Here is a 13,840-nt window from a genome sequence, read left to right on the forward strand (position 1 = left end):
TTCCCCAATGCTGCTCAGGCCCCCTGCTGACAACCTGCGTGGTCTCCACTGTCAGCCCTCGACTGCCATAGCCTTGGGGTGGGATAGCAGGCATCTCTTTCCCTCCCTCTTGCTCCCACAGGAGTATCTCGCCCTTTCCCCTTCAAAGGTGTGTGCATTGAAATGGGAGTTTGTGTGTAACAGCACATTTTCGTAGCCTTCGGTGGCCTAACCCCAAAATATTTTATGCAAATGCAGGAACTTCGAGAGGGAATCCCTCTAGCCCACCTCACCCCCAGCTTGGGCCTGGCTTGTTTATGTTGATTAAAATTGTTCTTCATTTTAAATATTGTATTGTTTTTTCCTGTTTTTTGTGTACTACAAATAAAATACTTGCAGTGTGCATAGGAATTCGTTCGTGTGTTTTTTCAAACTATAGTCCGGCCCCCAACAGTGTCTGAGGGACAGTGAACTGGCCCCCTGTTTAAAAAGTTTGAGGACCCCAGCCCTATACAAACATAAAATGTCAGTGGGGTGCAGCATCTCCAAGCTGCCAGTTTGGAGCTGTCCATGGTGCTGCGACTGCAGCCTGAGGCTGCTTCCTAGCCCCCAACTTGGATTCCTTCCCCCAACTTGGAGGAGCCCATTGTGTCCCATAGACTCTCCCTTGGAGCTGGGTCAGATGCCACTAGCATCCCAGTGCACTCTAGGAAAGAGTAAGGCTGACAGCAGGCAGAGCTCTGCTCCTATTTCTGAAGCCACCAGGAGACAGCACATCACCCCAGAAGCCTCCCTCAAGGCTGACAGTAGCTCTGGGCACAAATGCAAATCTCAAAAATTAAGATAAACAAGGTGGGCACTGACCTTTGACCTCTGATGAAAAATGTGCAAGATGACGTGTAACAAACAGTCTCAGTTGCTGATTAAGGTCACAGGAAGAGAGGTCAATGTCCCATGAGCGAAGACCTGTTGAGAGAAAGGGAGAGAGGAATGAGTTCATGTGCTCTCCTGGAAGAGACCAAAGGTGTACACTATGATTCTGAGGAACACAGGCCTGACTTGTACCTTGGGTGAGGAAGTGGGTTTGACCACCCAGTAGAACCAGAGTCCTTTTCTGTGCATTGGATGCTTTGCTCCTTGGATGAGAGTCCAACTCTAGTCCAAGCTTCTACTGCCTAATCACTTTCCCAAAGCCTCTGAGCATCCTGATAGCCTCAGAGTTTGCTCTTTAATCCATGTAATCTATGAGGGCTAATCACCTTCCTATCCCAGCAGGGTGCTCAGTCTGTCCTTCCAAACAGAAGTTTAGCCTCTCCAGGTAATCCATGTGGCTTCCCCATCGTGCGGCGGGAGTCACCTTCAGGTCCATGAGGTGAGTTTCTTCCACACTGTCCAGAGAATATTCCTTCATAGGGACTGTTTGCCTCAGCCAAATGGCACTATGGAAAGCTGAAGAATGGGCTTGTGTATGTCCTATTTCATTTAGCACAGATTTATACTACGCTGCAGTCATGTACATTGCACTGACCAGCTTCATCAATGCTGATCAGCTTCATCAATGCTGATCAGCTTCATCGATGTTGCCTTGCTAAAGCAGTTTTAGTCCTAAAAGTAGGCCAGAAGTGAGATGAAAGAAGTCCATAACATCAGCACCATTTAGAAATATTTGGAGCCGGGTCCTTATCACCAATTCAAGCACCTGTATCAATGAGTAAGGCTGGACACACAAAGAACTGGAAGGTACCTCAGCTCAGCCCCACTTGTCAGTCTTCTGCTAAAGCATCTATGATGGGTGACCATACAACTTGCACTAAAAAATCAAGGAGAGCCTTCGAAGGCAGTCTCTTTTTTATTATTTTTTAAAATATTTATTGAAGTTTGACAATTACAAAGAAAGAAAAACAAACAGTAATAATAATAGAAAAGATTACAATACTTCAAAAATACAGGAAAATACAATGCTAAAAAAAAGAAAAAGAGAGAAAAAAAGGAAAAAGGAAAAAGAGAAAACCCAAAAACAATACAGCTAAGCAATAACATTTAAAAACAATAACATCCAGTATTTTCATATCTTTATCTTTCATTTACTTATTTCCATGACTTCCTCACACCTCCCTTTTTGTATTCTTAATTCATAATTGTTTCAGCAAGTCCTTTCCCTCTTTCTCAAATTTTATTCCATAATTTATCTTAACGCAATTTAACCTTAAATTATACACTTTAACCCATTAACAATCCATTTTAATTTAATTCTTTATAACCTTTCTGCTAAGACCATGTAGGTTCATTCCAGCATCTTTCTAACATTCATTAATTTTACAATACTTTTTTAAATATACTTTAATTTTTTTCCAATCTTCTTCCATCGACTCTTCTCCCTGGTCTCGGATTCTGCCAGTCATTTCCGCCATTTCTATGTAGTCCATCAGTTTCATCTGCCATTCTTCCCTGGTGGGTAGATCTTGCGTCCTCCAATACTTTGCAATAAGTATTCTTGCTGCTGTTGTGGCATACATAAAGAAAGTTCTATCCTTCTTTGGCACCAATTGGCCGACCATGCCCAGGAGAAAAGCCTCTGCTTTCTTCAGAAAGGTATATTTAAATACCTTTTTCATTTCATTATAGATCATCTCCCAGAATGCCTTGATCTTTGGGCATGTCCACCAAAGGTGAAAGAAAGTACCTTCTGTCTCCTTACATTTCCAGCATTTATTATCAGGCAAATGGTAAATTTTTGCAAGCTTGACTGGTGTTATGTACCACCTAGAGATCATTTTCATTAAATTCTCTTTAAGGCATTACATGCCGTAAATTTCATACCAGTGGTCCATAACTGTTCCCAGTCAGCCAACATAATATTATGTCCAACATCTTGTGCCCATTTAATCATAGCTGATTTCACCATTTCATCTTGAGTATTCCATTTCAACAGCAAGTTATACATTCTTGACAAATTCTTAACTTTAGAGTCTAACAGTTCTGTTTCCAATTTGGATTTTTCCACCTGGAAACCAATTTTTTTGTCCAAATTATATGCCTCCATTATTTGATAGTAATGGAGCCAGTCTCGCACTCTATTTTTTAATTTTTCAAAACTCTGCAATTTTAGTCTGTCTCCCTCTTGTTCCAAAATCTCCCAATACTTCGGCCATTCCAAGGCAGTCTCTTCCACCACTGAAAGCTCTTTCTAACGGTTAGTAGAAATCCTGTTTCCTATAATTTTAACCTATTAGTTCAGGTCCTATTCTCTGGAGAAATAAATTGCACCATTATCTATGTGACACTCTTTAAGTATATGAACATGGTTTTGTCTCATCTCACCTCTTAATCGTCTCTTCTCCTGGCTAAACATACCCACTTCCTTCATCTTTTCCTCATAGGATGTGGTTCCCAGGGGCCTCACTATCTTTGTTGCCCATTTCTGGGCACATTCCAGTTGGGCACTGCTTCAGCTGCTGTGCCCACCACAGCTGGACACAGGTAGGTCTAGATGAGGTCTGACTAAAGCAGAATAGGGTGCCATCATTAGTTTTGTGGTGTGGACATTTTATACATTAGTTAATGCAGTCTAGAACTGTATTAGCTTTTTTAGTTACTGCATTGGATTGCTGATTTATATTTAGCTCATGGTGATGGTCCAAGCAAGGTTTATTTGGCAGCAACTTCCAACAGAGCACAGATGTGGGAAACTTTGTCTCTCCATGCATCTGTCTTCACCCTCTGGCTGCAACAACTGAAACTCATCCAAGCAAGTGCTACCAGATGCAGCCAAGGCAGCAGCCCATATTTTTACAGTATTCAAAGCAGAACCCAATTCGAAGTTATTTGCAAGTGAATTACAGTGGACTACTGAAGATTTATGACCACAAGCTCCCTGGAGTACCAGGGGACTGACCTGGAGCTAAAGTATTTATTTTTTCTAACACTATTGGGCTTAATTTGTTTGAATAGACCGGGGGGGGGGAGGAAGGGGGGGAGAGCACCTTTCAGTGCAATGGGGCACCCTGAATGAAATGCATCTCTTCTACCCTGGGCTATCCAGCCTCAGGTTCTGGTCAAAATTGTACATAGAATATTCCAATTTCAATAAAGACTAAATGAACTTGGATAATAAAGAATGAAACTGGGACCACCCAAGTCAGGCTCTCTAGTGGATTGGAGTTTTTAAGGTTATTTAAAATGTACAAGACATACACACAAGAAACAAGCATGTTCAATTTGAAAATGACAGAACAATTTAAGACCAAACAATATGCACTAATTTCAGTTGCATACATTGTAATCTACACTCCATACAAAACAGATTTCCTCATTATGTTCCCTAACATTCAGTTTATCATGGTGCTGCTGGAATGAATGAAGTGAAATAGTGGGAATCAGGAAAACGTCCCTCAAGGACCTTCAAGTCTTCCTTGAATTTAGGAGAGGAGCTAAAAGGTTTTTTTAAAAAAACTAATATTATTAAAGCTTGAAAAACAAACAAGGAATAAACAATATAAAGAATTCAACATTAAATTTCCAGCATTTTTAAACATAAAAGCTAAAATAAATAAGTTACAGAAAAAGAAGGAAAAAAGAAAATACTTCCAATTCTCCATCTATTAGTTTTAAAAGCTCGTGCAAAAACTTACTCCATAATAACATCCAACTCTTCTACTTTACATAAACCAACTTTTTTCAGTCTTCAAAATGTCAACAATGATTTTTCTTTAACATGTCAACTTTGCAATCTCAGCCAAATCCATTAATTTCAATAACCATTCTTTCATAGTAGGTAATAGTAAGTTCTTCTGTCTTTGTTGTGCTTATTAAAATCTCACTGCTGTGATCATATATTGTATTCCATATTCTTTTTCTAGTTGTACAGCCATTAGTCCCAGCAGGAAGAGTTCTGGTTTCAGGTGAACAAGAGGAGCAAATAGTTCTGAATAGGTGTCAGAGGTCAGTAATGGATTGGATGGGGGCTTATATACTATGTGAGTCCAGGCAAGGCAGAACTGCTGTGGAGAGGAATTTCATCTAAGCCAGAATGGTATAGAAGTTAGAGTGTCAGAGTAGGACCTGGGAGACCAGGGTTCAAATCCCCAATTGGCCATGATGCTCACTGGGTAACCAGGGGTCATCACTGCTTCTCAACCTAACCTATCTCACAAGGCTGTTGTGGGAATTAAATGAAGAAGGAGGGGTATGATGTAAAAGGTAAAGGTAAAGGCACCCCTGCCCGTACGGGTCAGTCGTGACCGACTCTGGGGTTGCGTGCTCATCTCGCTTAAGAGGCCGGGAGCCAGCGCTGTCCGAAGAAACTTCTGGGTCACGTGGCCAGTGTGACGAAGCTGCTCTGGCGAGCCAGCACCAGCGCAGCGCACGGAAACACCGTTTACCTTCCCTCTATAAAGCGGTACCTATTTATCTACTTGCACTTAGGGGTGCTTTCGAACTGCTAGGTGGGCAGGAGCTGGGACCGAACAACGGGAGCTCACCCCGCCGCAGGGATTCGAACTGCCGACCATACGATTGGCAAGGCCTAGGCACTGAGGTTTTACCCACAGCGCCACCTGCGGTATGATGTACACCACCTCAAACTCCATGGAGGAAATGGAGAGTTATAAATGCAATAAATTAATAAACAAATAAAATGTGACTAGGAAGACAGTTTTGGCCTGTTCTGAATGGGATTATACACCCCTTAAGGATCAAGCACAGAATTTTGGAGTGCTGTTAAATCCTTCTAATAGTTTGGATATCCTGGGGCATCTGCATCATCAGACTAGTCAGGTTCACTAGCTGTGACCCCTTGCCACTATTGCCCATCTATCTTTAGATTATATTTGAAGACAATGCAAAAATGTAAAATGCTGCAGTTTAGGTTACTGCTTGGTACTAGTAATGAGGAACACACCATTATGTTCAAAAATAGCTCCAGATTTCCTATTTTCCCAGGTAAACTGCTAGTCTTAACCTTTAAAATCATTTATGCCTTAGAACCTTGGTGTCTGGAAGACCACCCACTCCTATGCAAACCTTCTTCTGCCTATAGAAGCAAGGCAGGTGGTAGCTGGAGAGATTATGTCCCATCACTGCAATGCCCTCCATATACAGCTGCTCCACACGTTTGCTAAGTTTTCAGTGCCAGATAAAGACTGCTTCATTTGTAGGAGCTTTTCATGAGCAACATTTTAATTTTATTTGCTGAATTGTGTACAGCCTGTTTTATCTTCCTTATTATGCTGTCCAACTTATTTTATTTCCACTGATCTTTTGAGTTAAAAATTAATAATAATGTGCTATTCCATTTACAGTACATTGTGCTCTGTTTTACCAGCATTGTGCATTGCTTTAGAAATTATTTAAATTTAAAAACAAGAGATATGCATTTTTGAAATTAAATAAGAATAAAGCAATGCCCTTCTAGACTTACAAAGACAGCCCCTCTCCAAAAACCCTGCAGTGTAAGACTGCTTTAAAAGGATTCAGCCAACCACAGGGGAGGAAAATAAAAGAAAAGGAGGTGATTTCCATGTGTCCAAAGGAGGAGTCAACCACAGTGGCAATTCCTCTTTCATTCCCTTGAAATGACCCATTCACATTGACAAGGTGCTACAAATATCACCCTAAGGAGAGACAAGAGGGCTGCCTTTACTCCATTCCTGGAGAATGCCAGGTAAGAAAAGAGCCCTCACCTACTTCCTGCTCACTAAGGAGGCACTTTCATGCTGCTCCTGCTTCACACTCACTGCAGAGAGAAAGTCCAGGAACTAGCAGGAAAGAAAGCTGCACTGCAGCACCAACTACACACCACAGCAGCAGCTGCAGCAGCCACTACCTGCCTCTTTCCAAGCTTGCCAGCTTGCTTCCATCTGCTCCCCTTATGTGCAGCAAGAAAGATGTGGGTTTCCCATAAGTTGCTGAAAATCAGAGCTGCAACTAGGAGGTCCTTGAATAGCACTGCAGTGTCAATCCCATGACACTGATTTGCATTCTTGGGGGAGGGCCAATATGGGACATTTTGCTGGCAGCAGCTGGGCAAACACCAGCCACACCCTCCAGGCTGCAGAGAAGGGGAACCTTCCTCACTTACCTGGATACATGGTCAGTGGGGTTGCATGCCTTTCCCCCCTGCCAGGCTGGAGTTCCTGAGGAGAGAGGGCATTAAGGGTTCCACCCCAGCTGTAAAGCCTTATTGGGAGTGCACTTACTGTCTCATTCCTTATGCCCTTAGCAGGAATGATCACAGTATGTGCTTTGTATTTGTTTACTCCTAGCTTTATACTCCATCATTCCCACCAGTTCAAGCAGCAGCAGCATTGTGCCAGATAAAAATACAACTACAAGTCAGTTTTCTTAAGAAAAAGTCATACCAGACAAACTTCATCTACCTCCCCATTTTTACAACTAACTTGATAGAACAGGGGGATGGTACAAGATGTAGCTTAGCTTGTTTTCAGCAAGGCTTCCAACAAGCTCCTCCACAATATTCTTGTTGACAAGCTGCTAAAATGTGTGATAGACTAAGCTTGGGGACTCTCGGATTCAGGGACAGAATAGAGACTTCCAGAACTCCTTATCCAACTCTTTAGACTTTCCCCAAGCCAAAACCCTCAAGAGCTCTGGATCCAGTTCCTCCTGTAGGGTTTTTGCCTGGCTGAAATGTGCCCTTGAATTGTGTCAGTGGATGGAGAAGGGTGTGTGGGGAAATCATTGGCTTGTTTGTGGCAGGGCTGTAGTCTATTGTACTAAGAAGAGTCACATCTGTTGCTCATTTTGCTTCTAGTCCTGCTCGCCTTTGGCAAACAGTTCCCAGAATGCTGCCTATGAAGGTTCCCCACCCCCACATGAAAGACACTGCTACTGTTAGGCAGATGTGTAGCTAGTGGCTCAACAACTTTGTATAAAAGACTTGGACACAAAAAGTAGAGAAAATGTTCATCAAATCAGTAGATAACACCAAACCAACAAAATTCAAGGTGAGTCTAGCATGATGAAGAACTGGACCAAAGTAACAAATTTAATTTCAACACAGATAAATGCAACATTATGCATTTAGGTAGGAAAATCAAGACACACAAGTGCAGGATGGAAAGCACCTGGCTTGACAGTAGAGCCAGGTTTCTTAGCACACCATGAGCTAAAAATGAGCCAGCAATGTGATGCCGCTACTAAAAAGGCTAATACAATTCTAGGCTACAACGGAAACATAGTGTCTGGATCACGAGAAGCTATGGGACCGCTAAATTCTGCTTTGGTCAGTCCTGTACTACTGTGCACTGCAGCAGTTTAAGAAGAAAGGACTAATAGACGAAAACGATGACAGTTCCCGGTCTCTCCCATAGATGACAGAGCAAATTTGTCTTCAGTTACTCCCCAACCGGCAAGATCAAAATAGCAAGAAGACTGACCGCCAGGTGGATCTTCCAGGGAGCGGCGCCTCGGGGGCTCCTGCCCAGGCGGCAGCGGGCAACGAGAAGGGTCCGGCCAGAAGAAACCAGCCCAGAGGCTCTGCACCTCACGACCGCTCAGCGAGCTTCCTGCGGCGGCGGCTGGGCCTGGCGACCCGCTTTCCCTTCCTCCTCTTGGCGGCCAGTGTCCCGCCCCCTCCCCGCCACGGACTCTCCAGGGATGGGGACGCCGCCGCTCTTGGGAATTCCGGTCCAGGGAGCGCCGCGCCAGGGCCAGATCCAACCGGTCACGCGCCCCTCAGGGGCTCCCGACGGCGGCTAATCAGCAGGCCCTCTCCAGGGTGCTGAACGCGCAGACGGCGGCTGCAGCGGCGGCTTCCGGCAAGCCTCCCCCTCTCCCTCCCTCCGCCCGTCCTTACCGCGCTCGAGGCTCCGGCGCAGCGTTTCCCGCTCTTGCTCGGTGCCGACCTCGCCGATCACGGCAAGCACCGCGTGGCCCCGCCGCTGCCTCCCCCGCCTCTCGCTGCCGGGCGCCGCCGGCGTCTCCATGGCGACAGGCCCGGCCGCCGGCGTCCCCATAGCAACTGGTCCCCAACTCCGCAGATGCCGCAGCAGCCTCCTGCGCGCGCCTCTTAAGGGGAGAGCCGGCCGCGCGAGGATTGGCTCCTCAGAACGCACGTGCCCTACGAGGCGCTGGGGCGGGGATTCACGTGGCCCCGCCCCTCGAGGGCGTCCCCGCCCACCTACCCAGGCGTGCTTAGTCACAGAAGGGGCGGGGCTCTTTCCACTCCCCGCGTCGAACGAGCTGGGAGGGGCGGGGCGGAATTGCATCTTCCTTCGCCTCTCCTGGAGAGATATACACGCTTCTTCCAGGACCCGAGGCGATCCCAGCCGCTGTCCTGCAGCCCAACAGGCGCTTATCTCTGTTAGCGGAGCCCCCTCCTCTACGCGCCAGGGTTTGATCCAGCTTTTGCTCCTGCTGCTGGGCTCCGGTGATGTACCCCCAGCCGGCACCAAGGAATGAGGGCGACCCTTCCCTCTTTTCATCGGGTGGGGCAAGGGAGAGCGAACCCCTTTGCCTGCCGCGAGAAGGCGACCCCTCCCCGCCGGCCCGAGGTCTGCCCCCCCCCCTCAGTCAGACCAGGGGCCTCCAAACGAGCGGAGATGGGGAAGCTGCCTTGGCCCCCAGCTGCAGCGCCTGTCTACAATGCAGAGTGAGGGGCGGCAACCCGCGGGGCCCCTGCAATGCTGGTGACCCTATAGCCCTCCTTCCTCAGAAGGGCAGCCCTGCCAGCCAGTTCCCCGACCTTCCTCTTTTACCTCCACTCTGGCAGCTGGTGTCCATCCCCAAGGGGCTGCAGGTTCTTGGCAGGGCAGAAGGTGGTGCTGAGCATTGAGGGCTTCTTAGCTTCGAAAGAAGAAAGACAGCAGAGGAGTGATAGATTATACATGGTGTGGAGAAAGGGGACAGCTGCCCTTTGCCTTCTTTCAAAATACTAGATCCTAGGGACATACAGTGAAGCTGAACACTGGAAGATTCAGGTCAGACAAAAGGGGAAAAAATTCACATGGCCGTAGTTAAATGATGGAATTCACTTCCACAACAATAATTTTAAAAATATTATTTATATGCCACCCATCTGACTGGGTTGCCCCAACCACTCTGGGCAGTTTCTAGAAAATTATAAAACCACAGTAAAACATCGCACACTATAGGTGTGACGATGGACCAGAACTCAGATGCCTTTGAAAGGGAATATAAAAATATGGAAGACAGTCACCTTGTGTTTTGTCTGTTGTCGGACACTCCTTGGGGCACCTGATGGGCCACTGTGGGAAATCAGAAGCTGGACCAAATGAATCCTCAATAGGGCACTTCTAGCTCTTTTTCTTCAAAGAACCTGAAGTGGGCTGCTGATTTAAGCCGGGAAACAGCACTGAGGGGAGAGCTTTTAATTCTCTCCCCCTGCCCTTTCCTCAATTGTAAGAATATTCCTAATAATAATAATAATAATAATTTATTTTTTGTACCCCGCCCATCTGGCTGGATTTCCCCAGCCACTTTGGGCGGCTTCCAACAAAGATTAAAAATACATTAAAATGTCACACATATGCTGGCATATGCACCACTGGAGAGGAGGGTAAATACCTGTTGCCCCACACCTTTTGCCAGAGGGAGACGACTTGGGACAGGTACAAATAGCATATGTCCACCAGTGCAATTTCAGTCAAAGTGGCAGCTATTCTGAAGAAAATAAAAAGACACCAGGTGATCGGATTATACACCTCCCATTTCCCATCTTTGTTGTAAAACAAGGAAGCAAAGGAAGGGACAGCAATAGAACCTGCAGGACCAAGGACAGTTCCCAACAGCAAAGAACTTGCTCCAAATGGTTTCAAGAGCTAAGTACTCCTGATTTTCCATCTCCCAATCTTATTGCCTTTCTCAGTCTTTTAGACAGTTCATATCTATATAGTACCTTTACTGCTATATCTTAGTTTGTTATTAACCAATAAATTATGTTCTGTATCAGGGCACCCAGCTCCTCTGGATGACCATGGGGCCTCTGGTGTTCCCTTGTGATCAGTGTCTGATCAATGCTTCAGACCAAAGACAAGACATGGGCGTCCAGTTATAGATTATCTATCTGGTATTGATCCAGGATTAAATCCCTGTTCAGGGAGCTTGAGTCCAGCATCCTATGAAGGGGCAGAGGTTGTCCACCTCTGGTGGTATGAGGAGTCTCAAACTTGGCCTGAGCTCCTTAGAGAAAAAGAGAAGAGGAAGGAAATAATGTGAAATAAGTAAAAATCCACAAATGTCCATATATCTCTATCTCTCTCTATCTATTTGACAGTCACAGTTCAAGAATCTCCATTCCTGTAGTGTGTAAGTTACTAACTGGAATACACTGAGGCTAGACCAATTAAGGCTGTGCTCATGTGGACATTTACCTGCACGCAGGTTCCACTGATTTTAGTGGGTTTCAAAGTAAACACGCCTTTTATCAGGCTGTATTTATTCAACAAATCTCTTTCTCTTACCCAACAAAACTCCTTAGTGAGCAAAAAAATGTGATTGAACTGGAATTCAGCAGCAATTGAATAGGAGCCTAACTATATTTCTTCCAAAATCTAACTGCTTCAATTATAATTGGAAAAACAAATGCTTTTTCTTCAAAGTAATTATTTATGGAGGCAATGTACAAAGACCAGTATTTCCTGTTTTACCTATCATGCAGGACCTGGTTCCAGAGCCATCTCTTTCTCTTCCAGGAGTAAATGGCATCATAGAGAATTGATGCTTAGAAGGAAGGCAGTTCCTGCCCAGCTCTGCCTCTTTTAGTTTTGGAATACCAGCATTTATTGCAGGAGAAACCAACTATAGAACAAAAATGTCATCTCTTAACAGGTAAAGAACATTCTGTTTATTTTAAGAAGCAGACTAACTTTTCTTCTTTCTCCTTCAGGTGTTTTGTTTAAAGGGAACAGGCTGCAAACTGGTCTCCGGAGCAGGGTGGGCAAGGCTTCTTCCTAGGATGCAAAACACATCTCTGATGACAAAACCAGACATAGCCCTTCTCCTCCCCGTGTAGCACCTCAGCACTTTAAAATGTGACACAGGGAGGGGCAATCCATCTGGTCCCTCTGGCTCAGAACAGGCAATTACGTAGGAAGAGCCTTGCTGCTGGATGAGGCCAAAGGCCCACCTAATCCAACATCCTGTTTTCACAATAACCGACCAGTTGCCCCAATGGGAAGCCCACAAGCAGAACTTGAGGGAAACAGGATTCTCCCCACTTGTAATTCCCAGCAATTGGTATCAAAAATCATATAGAAGAGCATTACAAAGCATAAAAAATAATAAGTCTTGCTGAAGATGAATCAGCATGGCTTCTCCATGCACACGAAAGCTTATACCCAGAACAAACTTAGTTGGTCTCTATTTTTTTTATTTTATATATATATTTCGACTGCGTCAGACCAACATGGCTACCTACCTGAATCATTAACCTTTTAGAGTGTCAATAACTACATTTTTGTTTATGTTATTGACACTCTAACGGTGTTATCTGGTAGACATTGTGTACTTGGAAGAAATGGGATTCCCCAGATATCTGTACTGGGACCTGTGCTATTTAACTGGTTTATAAGTGATACGGAGTCAGGATGAACATTGAGGAAGTCAAGTATGCTAAGGACACCTAGTTATTCAGGATGTTAAAAACAAAACAGGATAGTAAAGAGCTCCAAATGGATATTTTCAATCTGGGGGAAGGGGCATTAAATTTGCAACACTGGTTCAGTGTAATCAAATGTAAAATGATGCACATGGGTAAAAAAATCCTATCTTTACATCTATATATCTTGGAAAGTTGACTGTTTGCTGTGTGTTTGGACACCTCTTAAGATATCATGACCAAATTGTTTGTTCCTGAGATGGAGGTTTTTGTCTATGTTTAGATACAACTGGATGCCATTTGGAATCAAGATTTAAATAGCACCAATTTGATGGGCACGGCTTGAGGAAAAAGGCCTTGTGACCAAAAGTAGAATCCCTGCCAGGTCTAATTTGGCCTGGAGGATCAGAGGCTCCCCTGCCAGCTCTGTCATCTCCCATCTTACCAAACTAAAACGTCCCAAATGTTGTAACCTTCTTCTTGCAGGGGAGTTGCTTCTGCCCCCCAAATTGTTGCTTGCCCCGTTGTGATCCTGTACCAGATCTACACCATCCTGTTCCAAATATCCCATGTATGGAATTATGACCCCATAGAGAAGGGCTGGAAGGAAACATGAAAGACTCAGCTCCACCTTTGTGGCAGGGGCATCCCTTATGGGTGTAGCCAGGGGGGTGCACCTGCCCTTCCCCAAATCAAGTAAATAAATAAAAATACTTAACTGACCAACAGCATCACAGATAACTCAGTTCTGCCCCCCCCCCCAATAATGCCTGCCTCCCTCCAAAATAAATCCTGGCTACGCCCGTGACACCCCTCCTTCCTCTGTGGGTGTTGCTATGCCCTTGCACAAAGACAGTTCTAGGAGTGTGCCCTTGGTATCTCAGGTGTGTGGCCAGCCGGATAATGCCAAGCGTCTTTCCATCAAAATCCCCCTTCGTCATCTGTGCCATCTTTGACAATCCACCTGGTGGAGCTGCATCTATTATATTATTATCGTTCCCTGTTCTAAAGGTGACCGGGCACACGTGACCCTCGCTTTGGGGAGCTTGTGCACTGCTGCCTCCTGGCGTGCGCTGCTGGCGACCGGGCCTTCAGAGCCAGCTTGGACTCCCATCAGCGTCACCACCCGCGACCACAGACCATTCTCTTGCTTATTTATATTCAGGCCTGGCATTGGAAGCGGGGAGGTGGAGCTTTCCGCGAGCCCCGCCTCCTCTCTGGCCTTGGCCGGGGCATGTGGCGCCGCGTTGTCATGGCAACCCCCGCGCAGCGCGGAACGCGTGG

General features: G+C 45.4%; 1 protein-coding gene and 2 long non-coding RNA genes across 5 annotated transcripts in view; 1 reads left to right on the forward strand and 2 right to left on the reverse strand.

Moving 5' to 3' along the window:
- Positions 1–8,925, reverse strand: part of MAP1A (microtubule associated protein 1A) — a 35,942-nt gene extending 27,017 nt beyond the window's left edge. Inside the window, exons 1-2 of one of the 3 annotated variants that reach the window (XM_083713317.1) lie at positions 8,795–8,925; positions 844–945 (exon numbers count right to left, since the gene is read on the reverse strand). In XM_083713317.1, the coding sequence (XP_083569443.1) occupies positions 844–945; positions 8,795–8,924 (232 nt within the window). In that variant the 5' untranslated portion in view covers position 8,925. Of the gene's footprint in view, positions 1–843; positions 946–1,238; positions 1,353–3,337; positions 3,477–8,794 lie in introns of those variants that run through there. The other 2 variants (XM_083713319.1, XM_083713320.1) reach the window with 2 other exon arrangements.
- LOC310832004 lies at positions 3,359–7,361 on the forward strand. The gene is made up of 3 exons (XR_014558104.1): positions 3,359–3,459; positions 4,839–4,920; positions 7,242–7,361. It is a non-coding gene; the product is annotated as an uncharacterized lncRNA (long non-coding RNA).
- Positions 8,926–11,831: 2,906 nt separating the features above from the next.
- On the reverse strand, positions 11,832–13,109 carry LOC310832005. The gene is made up of 2 exons (XR_014558105.1): positions 13,002–13,109; positions 11,832–11,909 (listed from the first exon to the last, which is right to left on the reverse strand). It is a non-coding gene; the product is annotated as an uncharacterized lncRNA (long non-coding RNA).
- Between the last annotated feature and the right edge of the window lie 731 nt (positions 13,110–13,840).

This window comes from Podarcis gaigeae (assembly GCF_964106915.1).
Source record: "Podarcis gaigeae genome assembly, chromosome: 14".
Taxonomy (NCBI): Eukaryota; Metazoa; Chordata; class Lepidosauria; order Squamata; family Lacertidae; genus Podarcis; species Podarcis gaigeae.